Consider the following 18,363-nt stretch of genomic DNA (forward strand, 5'->3'; position numbering starts at 1 on the left):
TATGCCTAATCAGTCCTTGCCTTTCCAAATGCTGGTAGATCCTGTTCCTCAGAATCCCCTCCAGTAACTTTCCCACCTGATGTTAGGCTCACCGGTCTGTAGCTCCCTGGCTTGTTCTTGCAGCCCTTTTTAAATAAAGGCACAACATTAGCCATCCTCCAATTATCCAGTACCTCACCCATGCCGAAAGATGATGCAAGTATCTCAGCCAGGGTCCCTGCAATAAATCTGGGTGATTTCTAGAGTCATCGAGAGATACAGCATGGAAGCAGGCTCTTTGACCCACCGGTTCTTGGCCAACCATCAACCACCCATTTTATCCATTTTATTCCCTAACCCTTTTTGTCTCCCCACATTTCATCAACACCCCCAAGATTTTACACTCATCTACATACTACAATTTTCAGTGGCCAATTAACCAACCAACCTGGATGTCTTTGGGATGTGGGAGGAAACCGGAGCACCCGGGAGAAACCTCCGCAATCACAGGGGGAACGTGCAGAATCCACACAGACGGCACCTGAGGTCAGGATTGAACCTGGGTCGCTGGAGCTGTGAAGCAGCAGCTCTGCTAGCTGTGCCATGCTAGCTAACTAGGAACTGCTGAGGAGCAAAAAATCATTAAAACCCATTAGTTAGGAACACAGTCAAAAAAGTTGATGCTATGGGTTTTATCTCCAGGAGATGGGAATTAAAGAATCTATGACTCAGTTACAAAGAGCATTAATCAGATCTGCTCCCGATTATTTTATTCTGTGACTGCATACCTCTGAAACATTATAGTCTTTGAAGGAGGAGCAGTATTAATTCAACAAGTAGATACTGGGATTTGGAGACTGTAACAACAATTTGGTTCGAATTCTCTTTAATATAGAAGGGTGCATAACGATATGCAGTGGAAAACCTTCCTCTGGTAGTCTTTTAACCTCTGTGTATGCCTGACATGTGTTTCCAGATGTGGTTTAGCTTTGCAAATAGATAAATGAATGGAATCCAGCAACCGGTCCACATCGGAAACCAAGCGGGGGGGGGGGGGGGGGGGGGGAGCCCAGGGAATGGGTCACGTGGGAGCCGCACTGATTGACTGTCGGAGAAGCCACTCACAGGCAGCCGGCGATGACATCATAAAGGGGGTTCGGGAGAGATGAGCCAATGGGAGCGGGCGAGGTGTGGGACCGGCGGCGGGATGCCCCTTTGTTACTGTAGCGGAATGGAAGAGCCGTGGGCGAAGGGCGAGCGGCGCCGCGGTGGCAGGATCGGCAGGCGATGGCTCTGGTTGCACTGCCTGTGCTGCTGCACCCTGCTGTTCCTCCTTGTGACTCTGCAGGTTAGGTGCTTTCTTGCTGCTCTGTCCTCCTTGGGTGCGGTGGCTTGGCCCCATTGCCACCTTCCCCTAGCCCAGTCAGACCACGGTGTAGGTCCAATCTGCATCCGCTCAGCTGAAGTGGGGGCAACTACAGGACCCTCTGTGTATAATGTTATTTCAGTGTTTGCATTCATCTCCACGTTTTTAATGCAAACTTAACACGTAAACTTGCGCTGTATTTGCAGATTCCTGCCAATGGGTCTTGTTGCCCACCATTAAAGTTGCATTTACGTGGCGTCTTTCACAACCCAGTGAGTTACGTTTGAAGTGTAAAGCAAAAAAAAACAGGCCCTGGAAACACTTGGCGGCATCTGCGGTAACCACTATTAATAGATTCACATAAGCACTCTCCGTTATAAAAATGGAATAGGAATTCAAGAATTGAAAAGTTGACTGGTAATGTGTGCACATGTGAGATTTTTCCGTGTAGATATGCAAGCATCTTTATTTCTTATGAACAACGCCCATTTTACCATTTTCGTTATTTTTAAATACTTAAGATAATGGCCAATACAAAAAAAGGTCAGTTTCCTTCATTTAATTAAAAAGTTTCCTATTAATATAACATTTAATTGTGCTCCTTTTCAGATAATGTCTATTCAATCCAATTGCAGAATTTTGGCGGACACATTGCAGTTCATGTTCTTACCACCATAAAGAATGAAGACGTATGTCCCATCGCATATCCCTGCCCCATCGCATATCCCTGCCCCATCGCATATCCCTGCCCCATCGCAATTGCATTGGTTTTAGTAGCCCTGCAACCTATTCTGTCACAAGCCCATCACATCCCCGTTATAATTCTTTTTTTGCCACTTCTAAAGAGGTAATTTACAGTGGCCAGTTAACCCACATTTCGAGAGTGACAGGAAATTGGAGCACCCAGTGGTCACCCACACAGTCATGAAAAGAACGTTCAACCTCCACACAGCACCCAATGTCAGGCTCAAACCCGGGTACCTGGAGTTATGAGGCAGCAGTACTAAGTGCTGCACCACCACGGTGCTCTTTAAGGGAAAAGTTGTACCTTTAAAAATAAATGAAAAACTAATTTGCCTCTTGGGTGCAAATGATATCAGCAGATGATCTGGTCTTAATTCATTTAATATATAAGTTTGTTTGCCATTACTCTTCTTCTATTATTGGCAGACAAACCTCTTATTTCTTGCATTAGCAAAAACTATCTGTTATGATTTGTTATTTTTCTGTTTGATGAACAAAACGATGACTGGAACTTGTTCCGAGATACTGTTGAGTAAGCTTTCTTCAAAGGAGTACTTTTATAAGGAATCTGTTCTCCTCAGAGTTGCCCTTTCCTCCAGCTCCATCCTGATTGGATGGTTTGCAGTTATCAGATGGACCCCTGCTGACACCCCCTACCAATTCGTACATATGTGCTTCCAATTTTTTTTAACTGAGGTTTACTTTGAACGTGGCAGATTTTTATTCGTGACTGATTTTTCAAAGCTATGGATACTGACCAGAGAAGCATCTGTAAGATAACTGATGATTTAAAAGTAGCCTTAAGCATAGGTTTCACCCTGAGAGTGTAAGATGATTGTGCCTTATTTTGATATCACAACTGTAGATAAATAAGTGATTCAAAGCCAATAAAGAAAATTACATGACAAAAATTGTTGAAATCTCCACATAGATTTTATGGAGATAAAGCAGTTCATTGCTGCTAAACCATGTAGATTATTTATACTGTGATTCTTGCCATCTCTCCAGTTTATTCTTACACGTTTCTCTTGCCCTTTAATTCACTTTGGTACTTTTCTCCATTTCCTCTGTCAGCTCACACTGCCTGCCTGTATTCCTATTTAAGCTAGTACAGCCCCCATCCCTTCGAAATCATGGTGCTGCTTGTTAACCTGATGATTCCCCACATGACCTGAATCCCAGTTATTGTCATTTTGCTGCTCCAGAGAATAAATGCTGTCAGTGGAAATGACAGATCTCGCAAAACTGTTGACCCCAAAATGCTGACCATTAATATTCTTTGGAATCACCTCACTGAATTTAAGCTTATCCCCTGCAACGATTTACACAGTTATAAAACAGCACTTTGCAGACAAGACAATGTGTCTGGAGAAAGAAACAGAGTCATCGTTTTAGGCCAATGACCTTTCATAAGAACATTAACATTGTTACTCTGGTTGAAGGCAAGCAAGGTTCAAGGCATGAAGCTTGATCCTAACTAGAGCAGAGATCTGAATGAAGCCCAGCACAAAAGCTCAGTGGCTCTGCTAGATAATTGGGACCTGAATTTTTCTCTTTAACCACAAGTGATTAAAGAAACACTCCAAACGCAAAGAAACAAGTCTACTTACAAAATTCATCTTTTCCACACTCTTAAAATCTCAGTTGGAAATATATGTTATAATGTCAATCATATATTTTGCTTTAGGAAAATGGTTTTCAAAATGCTGATAATGTGCGTGGAGTGCATGTGGATGTAATAAATAGAGCCAAAGAGCAATGTGATGGGGAGGATGGAAATGCAGCATGCAGTGGATGATTTTAAATGCATGGACATTGTCATTTCTAAATTAATTACATTTTATAAAAGAATTGAGGGGTTGGTGTATTTACCCTTTTTTTTTGATAATTGAAAAATTCTTGATCCTCCCAAACAATGAAAATGACTGTGGCCAATCATGGGATATTCCCCTTGTGTCCCCCTACCAGGGACTGTTGTTTTTTGGATCCCGTTTTTCAATAACTTTCGCTGGTTACCATTCAGTGGTTCACTTCCACTCTGCTAAAGTGAATGGGATATACCCAAACTGTCACGGGACTGTGTCCTTGAGGGGGTGTCTTCCCACCTACCTAAAATGGAGTAGGATGATTTTGCAACACCACTAAAGTGCTCAGTGTGAAGATGGAATACCTGCACTGATGTACAAGGTGCAACGTGTTCTGTCTAAGTGTCTCCCTGTATGGGTCTGAATAAACCTAAATCTGTACCTTACTCAGGTCAACTTTGAATCTTCTACTGGTACCATTTTTGCAACTTAGAATGCTTTTACTTGCTTAATTGTTTTTTATAATCAACTTCAAGCTCTAGAAATTTTGGTGTTGCTTTATAAGTCATGCAGCTAAACAGATGTTACTGTAAATGCTGTGGATGATGCATATTGCTTATACTTTGCTCTCTTTTTGCAGGCTATATTCTACAGTAGTTTGCGATTTCTTCCAGGCTTTCCTTTCTCCCTGAGCAGCCTTTACCAGTTCCTGCCTCCCGTTGCTGATCCTGTAGTTTACAGCTTGTGGATACTCTTCTAATCCCACTCTGTTCCTCCTGGTATATATGTGTCTCTATATATATATATATATATGTATAGAAATATAAAATATAGCGTGACATTCTTTTGCTGCCAGTAATTTTGTTTTTCAATGCCAACTTTTAATAAACTGTACTGTGACTAACAACCATGCAATCATCAAAGCAAAAACTGCAGATGCTGGGATTCAGAAGGGTGGGAACATCAAGAAGCATCTTCAGGGAGAGAAACCAGAGTCAAAATATTAGTTTAATGACCTTTCGCCAGAATTGGAAGATGTTAGAGATTTACCAAAGGTATTTAGGCAGATTTCCAGGCAGATTTCCAGGCAGGGGAGTGGGTGAGAGGAGGAGAGAGGGTCTGGTTAAATGTCAAAGGGATGGTGATACAAAGGAAAGGAGATAGTTGTGAGACAAGGGAAAGCGTACAGGCAAAACCAGAGGAGGCTTAACTGGCAACAGTAGATGCACCTCCACACCAGCCTCTGGGAAAATTGAGGCAGTAACTCTGATTTAAAGTTGTTGAATTCAATGCTGAGGATGGAAGGTTGAACAGAGCAGGCCTGGAAGGTGAGGTACTGATTGCATCAAGGTTCAAGCCAACAACAAAGGAGATCAGAGTCAGCATATGTGCAAAATTGAGAAGGACAGTAGCAATGCTGTAACAGCAGTCAGTGATCTCTCTGTGAGCACAGTATTGATTGGGTGATTTATGAACTTGTCCTTGTCCAGGGTCCTCAGAAGGAATCTGGTATTCTCCATTAAGCATCATTAGAGTGTGATCTGGTGCAGGTTTCACTTCCCGCTTTGATTCTGATGTGCTTTGGTTGACTTTCAGAAGGCAACTTCAGTCCCAGGTGTGTTTAGTAAGTGGTGGTTGCCTATTACATGAAAGAGAATAGATGCTAAAATGGTTGAAGTAAGTCCTCTCTGTGTCTTTGTCACCAATTCCATTTTCCCATCCATTGTGTCCAGTTTGATTCTGACTATTTGGCATCTCTGCCATACTTTTGTGTTTTCAGACCCATATCCTCTTCACAAACTTTAAATTCCTAATCCCTTAGAAGGCCTCTTCACCTCCTTGTATACGTAACCTCTCCCAGCTCTTTAACTCCTCCTCTAGTCTTTCCTGTACTATCCCAGACAGCACTCAACAGCCCCCCACCCCCTAACATTCCACTCCCTCTCGTCATTACCTCTTGATATACACCTTGGAATTTCCTTCTCTGACTTTGCAACCCCTCCCTCCTCACCTTGCATCCTGTCCGTCCTCATCCGAGACCTTCTTTATAACCCCTCCCCTACACCTTCACCCCTCCCATCCATATCATCCCCTCTAAAGCTTTGTGTGTGAACTGTCTTTGCCCAGTTGTTCAGCAATTTGAATCGTGTGGATTGTATTCTGCCATTGACAGAAATTAATTCAAAGTCGTTAAGAATTAGACCATAAGATACAGGAGCAGAATTAGGCCATTCGCCCCATCGAGTCCGCTCTACCATTAAATCATGGCTGGATTTTTTTTTCAACCCCATTCTCCCGCTTTCTCCCCGTAACCCTTAACCCCCTTACCAATCAAGAACCTATCGATCTCTGCCTTAAATACACCCAATGACTTGGCCTCCACAGCCCTCCATGGCAATGAATTCCTCTGGCTGAAAAAATTCCTCCCCCTCTCAGTTTTAAAGGGATGTCTCTTTATTCTGGGGCTGTGCCCTCGGATCCGAGACTCCCGTATTAATAGAACCATCCTCTCTTTGTCCACTCTATCCAGTCCTTTCATTATCCGGTAGGTTTCAATGAGATCCCCTCCTCATCCTTCTGAACTGTATTGCATACAAGCCCAGAGACAGCAAACGCTCCTTGTACGTTTAGCCTTTCATTCCTAGGATCATTCTTGTGAACTTCCTCTGGGCCCTCTCCAGGGCTAGCACATCTGGGGCCCAAAATTGCTCACAATATCCCAACTGATGGCCCAGAGCTGAGGAAGAGGTTGCTCCTTGATAATGCTCAGAGATTTATTGAGCAACGATTGGAAATCTCTTACAGCCCCTTTCACAAGTGTGCAGGTTTATAACATGCATGGGATGGGTTGGTTGAAACAACCTTCCTGAATGTGCACTCCAGTAACTGGAAATAAAGTTCCCTATGTTTACTTGGTGTTGAGCCTCAGATCTGAATCATGCTCAGGACTGTGTGTGAGTTTATTTGAGTATTGTTGTTTGGTAACGTTCTTTTCTCTTTGAAGCAATGAATATGGGTTCTGTGTGTGTACAATTTGTAAAATGAAACTTTCAGAAATGCTTAACAAATGTTGCTTTGTATTCATGGGGGTGTTTATTAAATTTGTTGTTGTCCTAATATAACTTGTTGATTATAGAGACGAGTTGTGTGACGGCCATTTGTTAGCAGTGGCTAAAATCTAGTTTGGCGAGATTATTTCTCTAAATAAATTGCGGCAAGTTATGTTGTGTTAATAATTATATCCCAGATTTGTTATTCTGGCATTGTGGTTTTTAATCTAATCTTCTTCAATCAATCCAAAATTAAAATAATTGAAAGCACTATTGATCTGCATCAAACTTAATCTTGCATTAGTTTGTATTTTTTATGGACAAAAATACTACTTCACTTGTTTCTAGTTACTGCAGATAAGTTTCACAAGTATATTGATAATCAGGCTTTTGGTTGTATTAAGTAAGATATCCTGGATTTTAATTATTAGTTGGCCAAAATGTGTGAATGTGTGGTTCAGATGTAACAATTACTTTTGAATTGTGTAACTGATTAGAAAGTGATCAATGCAGGGGGCGAGAAAAGTTGTTGCTTTAGCAAAAAACAAACCGCAAGAGGAACTCAGTGGGTCAGGCAGCATCTGTGGCAGGAAATGGACAGTCGACGTTTTGGGTCGAGAATCTTCATCTGGACTGCCAGCATTCCATTCTCATGGGTCAACATGTTCTGTGAACGCCCACTCCCAACAGCCTGTATCTGGGACCTATAAGCAAATTGAAAATGCTGGTAACTGAAAACAAAAACAGAACGTGTTGGAGATGCTCTGCAGGTCAGGAAGCATTTGTGGAGAGAGAAAAAATGTGTAAATGTATCAAGGTGCACTGATCCCAAACACTTTCTCTCTCCCTCTCCAGATGCTGCCAGAACTGCTGAGAGTCTCTGACATTTTCTTTTGTTGTTTCTGACACAACTTGGAAAGACGTCATTAAGCTGGAAAGAGTGCGAAGAAGATTTACGAGAACGTTGCTAGGAGTCGGGGGGCGCCTGAGTTACAGGGAGAGGTTGGGCAGGCTAGGAGTTTATTCATTGGAGTGTAGGAGACTGAGGGGTAACGTTACAGAGGTTTATAAAATCATGAGGGGCACAGATAAGGTGAATGTGCACAGTCTTTTTCCCTGGGAAAGGGAATCGAAAACTAGAGGGCACAGGTTGAAGGTAAGAGGGGAAAGATTTAAAAGGGACCTGAGGGGCAACTTCTTCACACAGAGGGTGGTGAGTATATGGAACGAGCTGCCAGAGGATGTGGTTAAGCCAGGTACATTAACAACATTTAAAAGGCGCTTGGACAGGTCCATGGATAAGAAAGGTTAAGAGGGATATGGGTCAAGCGTGGCCATATGGGACTAGCTTAGATGGGCATCTTGGTCAGCATGGATGAATTGGGCTGAAGGGCCTATTTCCGACCTATATTACTCTATTGCTCTACAACTAGCTTTCTGCAATCCTCTACTGATATGTGAGCCTGCATAAAGCTTTGCCTCATTGTTATCTGACAAGTAATGGGCAGAAATATTGCTATGAGGGGGTTAATTGTGCAGATGGAAAGATGTATGGGCATGGAGGCACAAGCTAAATGTCAGATGGATGAACAGACCTCTCTCCTCAGTTAACGATAAGGCAAAGCATAATGACTGATACAATCTGGCATAACAAAATAATGCAATATTATCTGTAACTTTTCTTACGGCTGAGTATTTGTTACATGTCCAGCAGGGGTTTCTTATAGCAACAGGAGATTGAAGTCAAACATCCTAGCTGGTAGGAATTTAAAAGTCTGCTGTGTGTAAAACTCCAGAGGTTTGGATAGATCTCAGTGTGATATCTATGCATGCTGATTCTTTTGATGGGGACTGTTTAAGTATAATTTAAATATTCATAAATTAAAGTTGAAAAGTATGTTTTCTCTCTGTACTTTTTCAAAAACAGAACATTGCAGGAGCTTGACAAGTTAAACATGAGTCCCTTTCCTACTGATATCAACACAGCCCTTTTAGTTCATATATTGGAAGATAAACTTCCATTAATGCTTTCATGTACCTGGCTGGTTTAAGGAATGAGCCTTGAAGCCATGGCTGTATTGCTGTCTCTTGAACTGGAGGGTTATAGCTTTGAGTTCCACTCCAGATAGCCTCCTGAACAGGGGATTAGATTTATCACCCCTCACTGCTGGGTTATAATCCACGGGGGTCCTTACGTCTGACAGAAGTGATGAGACTGCCCTCACCCAATTCTGTCAAAGTCGAGTTTATTGTCATGTGCACAAGTACATGTATGCACAGGTGTAATGAAGAACTTACTTGCATCAGATAAGCAGCATTCTCAAGAAGAACATCAATTAAACATAAATTATACACAATTTTTACAAGAAAGAACATGATTAGAACCAAAAAAAAACAAAGTTTATTGTAGTGCAAAGTGATCAAAGTGGTCATAGTGTTGCTATACTTATGGTAGTGATTAGGGTTGTACAGGTTGGTTCAAGAATGGAATGATTGAAGGGAAATAGCTGATCTTGAACCTGGTGGTGTGGGTCTTCAGGCTTCTGTACCCCCTGCCTGATGGTAGCTGCGAAAAGATGGCATGGCCCAGATGGTGGGGATCTTTGTGATAAATATTGCCATTGTGAGGCAGCATGTCATGTAGATACTACCAGTGGTGGGGAGGGATGTGCCCGTGGGCTGAGTCCACCATACCTAGCTAGTAAAAAGTTGTAAGTCAGGCTAAGGACCAGTCTACATAAAAGAAAATTGAGTCTTTGTTGATAATTTGGCGTGAGCTAATTGTTGGATGGGAATTGAGGCTCATGTCAGTTTACTTCATAAACAATCTAATTAAAGAACTAAAGAAACAGAATTTTGAAAGAAACTACAGCAATGTTTTTCCCCCAATCCAAGCAGGCTGTTTATGTTGGAGAGAGTGGAAGTGGAGGATGGTTAGGCACACATTCTGTACCTTATTTTAATCAGTCGCTCATGGTGGAGCAGTTCAAAGGGCCAAGTAGCCTACTCCTGCTTCTAATTCTTATCTTGTGCTATGTGATAGTTGGACCTTAGGTTATGTTACTTATAGCAATATGATCGTCAGGGTTGAATTATCCAGTAATACCCAGTATGTCTCATTAAAAAAGCATTGACACCATAGCCTAAAGAAAAAGGGAGATCCTGTTACTTGAATAACCCAGAAGACAATCTGCTGGATGCAAAACCAATAAAGGAACTGGGTTGTGTGGCACTGACAAAGAGAAAGCACATTAGTGCTAATATGTCCCTGTGTTGTCTGGCCATACAATTCGGTGGCGGAGGTAATCCATTTTGGAAGGTCTGGCCAGTGGGAATTATTGCTGTCAGGTTTGATTTGTGTTGTACTTTGAAGTACTTGTTGGGAGCTTATACCCCCTCACCCAACACAGTGGTGTATAAGTTCAGAGTGTTGTGCCAACCTGAAGCTCTGTGTAACTGGAGTGCTTGTATCTACAGGTGGTGGTTGAACTGGGACAGTTTGAAACAAAGGAAATAAAAGGTGAGGATCTGCACAGCGACAGAATGGAAGATTGGAGTCAGGTGAAAGACACAAATGATTTACGGAACAGTGTGAAGAAATATTCCGATGTGGGAAATGAGTGTCCCATTATTCTCTGGTGGTCACCACTGACTGGAGAACTGGGACGTCTAGGCCACTGTGGAACAGATACCTGTTTCTTCACTGTAAACAGGACCTATCAAGATCATCAGATGACACGAGCGTTCCTGTTTTATGGTAAGTTTTCTTTAAATTCATGGTCTGCCATTATGGCCTGATGGATATTAAGTACACAAGTGCAGAGACTCTTGAGGAGTGAGACAATGAGTAGAGACAATGAGTTTATTATTGTCACTTGTACTGAGGTACAGTGAAAAACTTGTCTTGCATACTGTTCCTACAGATCAATTCATTACACAGTACATTGAGGTAATAGAAGGTAAAACAATAACAGAATGCAGAGTAAAGTGTCACAGCTATAGAGAAAGTACATTGCAGGTAGACAATAAGGTGCAAGGTCATAACAAGGTAGATTGCGAGGTTAAGAGCCCATTTTATTGTACTAGAGGATCGTTCAGTAGTCTTATAACAGCAGGCTAGAGGCTGACCTTGAGCCTGGTGGTATGTGCTTTCAATCATTTGTATCTTCTGCCTGATGGGAGGGGGAGAAAAGCAAATATCCGCGGGGTGGGGCCTTTGATTATGCTGGCTGCTTTACCAAGACAGCAAGAAGTGTAGTCAGAGTCCATGGAGGGGAGGCTGGTTTCTGTGATGTGCTGAGCTGTGTCCACAACTCTCTGCAGTTTCTTGAGGTCACGACAGAGCAGTTGCCATACAAAGCTTTCTGTGATGCATCAATAAAAATTGGTGAGTGTCAAAGGGACAAGCCCAACTTGTTCAATCTCTCTCACTAACTAAAGTCCTCTACTCCTGGTGAATTTCCTCTACACTTCTCCAGTGCAATCACATCTTTCCTTTTGTGGCAGCCAGAACAACATACTATAGGAAGGTTGCAATTATGCTTGAGAAGGTGCAGGAAGGATTCACACGGGTGTTCCTTCGACTGGAGGGCTTGAGTTATAAGGAAGGATTGGTTAGACTCGGATTCTTTCCTCTGGAGCAAAGGAGGCTGAGGGTGACCTTATGGAGGTTTTTAAAATTATGAGGGGCATTGATAGCATAGATAGTCATAGTCTTATTCCCAGGGTTGTTAAGTGTAAAGCATAGGTTTAAGGTGAGAGGGGAAAGATTTAAAGAGGGACAAGTTTTTCACACAGAGGATGGTGGATATATGGATTGAGCTGCCAGAGGAAGTGGTAGAGGCAGGTATAATTACAATGTCTGAAAGACATTTGGACAGGTACATGGATAGGAAGAGTTTAGAAGGATATAGGCCAAATGCAGGCAAATGGGATTAGCATGGATAGACATCTTGGTCAGCATGGATGAGTGGAGCCAAAGGGCCTTTTTTCTGTGCTATATAACTATGAATCTATGCATACAGTATACCAAGTGCAGTCCAACCAGTGTTTTGGAAAGTTGAACCAGTACACTGGTTGCACCAGTGTTTTGTATCTCTGCTTTTGAATGGAATCAGTGACTCACCCTACACATTCTTGGTAATTGGTTTATTATTGTCACATGTACCAAGATACAGTGAAACCTTTTATTTGCATGTCATCCAGAAAGAACATTCCATACAGTACATAAGTACATCGAGGTAGTACAAATAGAAAAAAAAATGGAGAATATGAAGACACAAAAAATTCTGCAGATGCTGGAATCTGGAGCAATACACAAAACATGCTGGAGGAACTCAGCAGGTCAGGCAGCATCCATGGAGGGAAATAAACAGTCAACGTTTCAGGCTGAGACCCTTCATCAGGACTAATGTTACAGTTATGGAGAAAGTGCAGTGCAGTGCTCACCAGTACTGGAATCTCCAATGGTGAAGTGCCACCTGTACTACCTGCCACAGGATTTCACTTCGGCTATCCTAACAGCAGTCTACATCCCACCCCAGGTGGAATAGGTCCACCCCGATGTGGTCTGCTCCACATTGAAAGAACCAAATGCAGACTGAGTGACCATTTTGCAGAACACCTCTCTGGTGATCAATTTGCTGCTGCCTATCTTAACTTTGCCCCAAAGTTTAGTTCAACTGTGTTAGCGAAACAGGATCTGAGGTTTTAGTTATGAGTATTACTGCATTGATGCAAGGCTATGACTAAAGTTGGAGATTTGCATAGAATTTTGGCACCTTGACCAAAACGAGCATTACATGGTGAACTGTGTCATTTGATGCACATCCAGTGCTGGAATCTTGCATTCTGTTGAATTTCTGGAGTGACAGCTAATGATCTGAAAATGGTTGTTACGGTGTTTCAGTCAGTCTAATTGCGTAGCACTGATGTAAACCCCCTTCTCGATCTAATTTCTAGACCTCTTCCTTTCTCTCTTTCTCTTGCAGCTTAATGATCTTTTGCACTTCAAAAAAAACTTCCTGAAGAACATCAATTTTTACTTGCCTAACCTGTTTAAGTAAGCAACATCAGTAAGAACCAGACACATTTGCCACTCCCTTTCCCTTTCAGTATGCCCCCTGCAAATTCTAGTTTGCTCCTCCATCTTCTCTGGCCATTCCTCTTCTTATGCCCCTTTATCACCAACCTCCCCGCAATCCAGGGGCCCAAACAGATCCAGGTGAAGCAGCAATTCACCTGCACTTCTTCCAATTTAATACATTGCACTCAGCGCTCATGATGTGGTCTTTACATTGAAGGAACCAAACCCATATTGAGTGACTGTTTTGCAGAACACCTTTGTGACCTTGAATATCCATCTGCCTAACACTTGAATTTTGCATCTCATTCCACTCAGACCTTTCTCTTTTTGGCCTCTCAATAGACACCAACCTAAGCTGGAAGAACAGCGCCTTATCTTGTGTCCAGGCACAGTGCAGCCCTGGGGACTCAATATTGAATTCAATGATTTCGGATAACCAACCTCTTCAGTTTGTTTGGAGGGACATGGGGTGAGGGCAGAAGTCTGAGAAATGGAGGAAATACAAGGGCGGCTCCATCAACCACAGTGGAAAGGAAGCCATGCTTCCTGAAAAAAGGACATATGTCCTGGAATGGAAGGCCTCATCCTGAGAGCAGATGTGGTGGAGATTTACAAACTGGGAGTAAGGAATGGCTTCCTTACAAAAGACAGGGTGAGAAGAGGTGTAGTGCAGGTAGCTGTGGGAGTCAGTGGGTTTATAGTAAATGTCAGTGGGTAGTTTGTCTCCTGAGATGGAGACAGAGAGATCCAGAGAAAGGAGAAAAGTCTTAGAAATGATCCAAGTAAATTTGAGAGTGGGGCGGAAGTTGGTAGCGAAGGCGATAAGATTGACGAATTCTGCACAGGTGCAGGAAGCAGCACCAATACAGTCGTCGATGTAGCAGGGAAAGAGTTGGGGAGTGGTACCAGAGAACGTTTGGAACAAGAACTATCCCAAGTAGCCAACAAAAAGACAGAAGTAGCTAGGGCCCATGTGAGAGGCCATGGCTACACCTTTGGGAAATGAGAAAAAATGAGACTTCTGCTCTCACCTTCCCACACCTCCTTTCCAGTTTGTGTCAGAAATGGCCTGTTCTGATGTAAGCTCATCCACCTGTAACATTCACTCAGTTTTTACTCTCTACAGATGTTACCTGATCTGAGTATTTCCAACATCCTCTTGTACTTCAGACTTGCAGTAGCTACTACGTTCCAGTATGTTTTTTTTCTCTCTTTCTCTTTCCTGCCCTCATCCATCTCTCTCTACTTATATTCCTCCAGCCAGAGCAGTTATGATCTACATACATTCATTTCCCTCTCTCAGACTTATCTGGACAATTTTGGTCCCCATGCAGTCACAGGTGTTCCCTTTGTTGACTCCACCCTCCCTTTCTCTGGAACCTAAATAGGGGGCTATGTGAGAGGAAAGGGTTAGATAGGTCTTAGAGCAGGATAAAATATCAGCACAATCTTGTAGGCCAAAGGGCCTGTATTATGCTGTAGTGTTACATGTTCTATGTAAACACTCTGGTTTCCTCATTTTGCCAGGGAAGGGCCATTAGCACTAAATTTTAACCCGATTTCTCTCACCACAGATGCTGCCTCACTTGTTGAGTAACCGCAGTGTTTCCTGTGTTTTTATTTCAGATATCCAGAATCCTACAGTTTTTATTTGGTTTTCAAGCATTAATAAGAGACTGAATAGATTTTAAAGATCCTTAGAGCTGTTGACGGTTTGGGTCGAAACCCTGTATCGGGACTCAGTGTGACTCCGTCCTGATGCAGGGTTTCAACCAGAAATGTCAACAGTTCCTTTCCTCCCACAGATACTGCTCAACCTGCTGAGTTCCACCAGCAGATTGTTGCTCCAGATTCCAGCATCTGCAGTCTCCTGTGGTCTCGATGTTGGGCATGTTGGAGAGAGACACTTGTAGTGTGGGAGAATGCTCGTGTGGAGTATAACCAAAACATAAACCAATTGTGCTGAATGGCCTAATTTTATGTACAATTGGTACTGTATCTAGATCTTTACACCTGATTACAGATGGGAGAAATCAGAATTTCTGCTCCTGATTGTTAGACCTTCTATTTTCAAAATTTGTTTTCAGTATGTGGATATTTCTGGAAAGGATGGATTTATTTCCCCATCCCTAGTTATTGCAGTGGTGGGTTACTTTTGGGTAGTCTTGGTAGGGTTCTCATTCCAAAAAAGCCACAAAAGGATAACATTATGTTCAAGGTGGAATGGTGTCAGCCTTGGGGAGAGTGTGGATGTGAAAGCGTGACATGTTGCTTTTGGAGACTTAGAAAACACTCTTGGAGTTTCTGCAATGTAAAGGGGCAGTTGTGGACTGCAGTCATGTTATTGTTCAAGCTCTTTAGTATTGGGTTCTTGAGCTTTATTAAAAATAGTTCCTTTCGAGTTCTTTATAAAGAGAGGGAGAACGATATAACACAGAAACAGGTCTGCACCGTCCATCAACCACCATTTATAATAATCCTACATTAATCCCATTTGCCCCATTTTGTACTAAATTACCACAGATTCCACTATTCATCTACACATTAGGGGCAACTTGCAGTGGCTGATTAACCTACTGGGACGTGGGAGAAAGCCCATGGGGTCACACGGAGAATGTGCAAACTCCGCACAGATAACATCCGAGGTCAGGATTGAACCCAGGTCTCTGGTGCTGTGAGGCAGCAGCTCTGCTAGCTGCGCCACTGTGCCACCCACGTTTATGACAGTGGACCTGAGATGAAAGGGAAGTTACCATCTACTGGTCACTCTGAAGCAGACCACTTGGTGACCACTGCAGACCAGATGGAGCAACTTTCTCTGCTGCTGTCACTTTCTGCTGATGAGTTCCCTAGAATCATCTCACTTCCCCAGAATTTGGTTGGGTTGACTATCCGGATACAGAAAGGACTGAGTAAAGATTCGATATTCAGTGGTGTGTAGCCGGCTGCAGCTCCCAGAACCAGCTGTTGATTAAAACTGCAGTTTCAGACAGCATATTTTTTACCCCTTTCTTATCTCTTGAGCAGTTAATAACTACCCAATACCACTTAGAGGTAGGCATGGTAGTGTAGCGGTTAGCATAACGCTATTACAGCGCCAGCGACCTGGGTTCAATTCTGGCCACTGTCTGTAAGGAGTTTGTACATTCTCCCTGTGACTGCATGAGTTTCCTCCGGGTGCTGTGGTTTCCTCCCACATTCCAAAGATGTACCGGTTAAGAAGTTGTGGGCGTGCTATGTTGGCACCGGAAGTGTGGCGACACTTGCGGGCTGCCCCCAGAACACTCTACGCAAAAGATGCATTTCACTGTGTGTTTAGATGTACATGTGACTAATAAAGAAATATTATTTTATCTTAGAGTCAGACAGTTTGATGCATTCTCCATTCACCTCTGATTTAAATCATAGACCTTGATATCAAGTAAATGGCTTTGATTTCATTTCTTGGCTTCTGATCCTGATCATAAAGTGATTGCTGTCTTTGGAACAAAAATGCAGTTTGATTTTTGATTATCACTGATTGGAGACTGGAACTGATTCAGTAGCGGCCAGCCACCATTAAGGTTTTTCCCAGCAGTTCTGGAATGCAAGGATGAAGAACAATGCGATCTCGTGCTGGTTTTCAGTTTGAATGGAGAAACCCAAGGAGCAACAAATAAATGAGTGGACTCTTCTCTCAGCAACCTCCACCCCCCCCTCCCCCCCACTGCTCCCTCTCAAGACTTTGTAGTTGAGACAAGTTGTTCTATTGTCACACATTCAGCTTTGGATCTTGCTTCCAGCTAGTAATTCATTCTTATGATTAAATGTGGAGGAGTTCAATCTTCCATGTCGTGCTCGTGTTATCCTCAGCTTATTTTTGAGCAAAACTTTGCTCAAATTGGCAGCATCCTGGCCTCTTGGGGAGAGGTTGAAGAAGGTTTGAAACCCTGCTCCATGCAAATGAGACCAGAACTTCACCTCTGACTTCTGGGTTGATGTTCAGGATGAAAGTTGCATCTGTTGACCTCCCACCCACTCCCCACTTCACTGTAGGGACTAACAGGATGATTATCATCCTGTTCAACTCTCCTTCCATGTGAGACTAGCCACCCCTTTGGTTGTTATAAATAAGGTTGCAGTCACAGAAGGAGTGGTCAAAACCCTTCCCCTACCTTCAATTCTTCGAGATAAACTTCACACCGAAGGTGGTGCTTATATGGAACGAGCTGCCAGAGGAAGTGGTTGAGTCAGGTACAATAATAACATTTAAAAGATAATTAGGCAGGTACACAGATAGGAAAGGTTTAGAGGGATATGGACCAAATGCAGGCAAATGGGACTAGTTTAGATGAGCCTCTTGGTCGGCATGAACAAGTTGGGCCGAAGAGCCTGTTTCTGTGCAGTATTACTCTATGACTCTCTGAGAAGGTTGGGTAAATATGTAAAAAAGCAAATTAATGTAAAATTTGAAGAAGAGCAAATTAATTCTCTGTGGTATCCATACCAATTTTCAGCTGTCAAACAATATTGCCAAAAGTGATTATTTGGTTATTATTGCATGATGGTTTGTGGGAGCTTGCTGTGCACAAACTGGCTGCCATGTTTCCTACATTACAACAGTGCAGTTCTAAATGTGCTTTGTTGGTCGTACAGTGGTTTGGAGCATCCTGAAAGGGATGTGAAGAGTGCTAAATAAATAATAGTTTGTCTTTTCCCTTCAACAACTAGTCAGCTTGTCATGGAATCCACAGCACAGAAGCAGGACAGCTGACTGCGTGCTGGCTGTTTAAAAGGAAAATCTTTCACTTTCAACTACATGTTCTTCTGAAAGTTATTAGTGAACATGCTTCTGCCACACTTTCAAGCAGTGCATTGCAGATATTTATCCTTATCAGTGTCAGAATCCAAACTCTGTGAGCTCTATTGAAGTTATTTTTTTTTCTACATATTTTTAGTTGTTGATACTAATGAATTGTGCTGTGCAGGGATAAGACTTCAACAGCAATGAGTTGAAAAACAAATTCCCAAGCAGTCAAAAACAGAGAAACTGAGGATGTGAAACAAGAAGCTGAATTTTTCAGCAAAATGTTGCAAGTAGTGTGCTGCAGGCATCGGTGCTGGGTCCTTTGTTGTTTATCATCTATAGTAATGATTCAGATGGTAATGTGGTAAACTGGATCAGCAAATTTGCAGATGACACCAAGATTGGGGGCGTAGTGGACAGCGAGGAAGGCTACCAAAGCTTGCAAAGTAACCTGGAAGTTTTACGTAGAACATTACAGTACAGTACAGGCCCTTTGGCCCCCGATGTTGTGCCGACATTTTATCCTGCTCTAAGACCTATCTAAATCT

General features: G+C 42.6%; 1 protein-coding gene across 1 annotated transcript in view; it reads left to right on the forward strand.

Moving 5' to 3' along the window:
- Positions 1-1,160: 1,160 nt before the first annotated feature.
- fut10 (fucosyltransferase 10) overlaps positions 1,161-18,363 on the forward strand; it is a 42,858-nt gene continuing 25,655 nt past the window's right edge. The window contains exons 1-2 of the mRNA XM_052044509.1: positions 1,161-1,327; positions 10,422-10,701. Coding sequence (XP_051900469.1) covers positions 1,187-1,327; positions 10,422-10,701 — 421 coding nt within the window. The 5' untranslated portion in view covers positions 1,161-1,186. The remainder of the gene's footprint in view (positions 1,328-10,421; positions 10,702-18,363) is intronic.

Source organism: Pristis pectinata, chromosome 2 (genome assembly GCF_009764475.1).
Source record: "Pristis pectinata isolate sPriPec2 chromosome 2, sPriPec2.1.pri, whole genome shotgun sequence".
NCBI classification, from domain to species: domain Eukaryota; kingdom Metazoa; phylum Chordata; class Chondrichthyes; order Rhinopristiformes; family Pristidae; genus Pristis; species Pristis pectinata.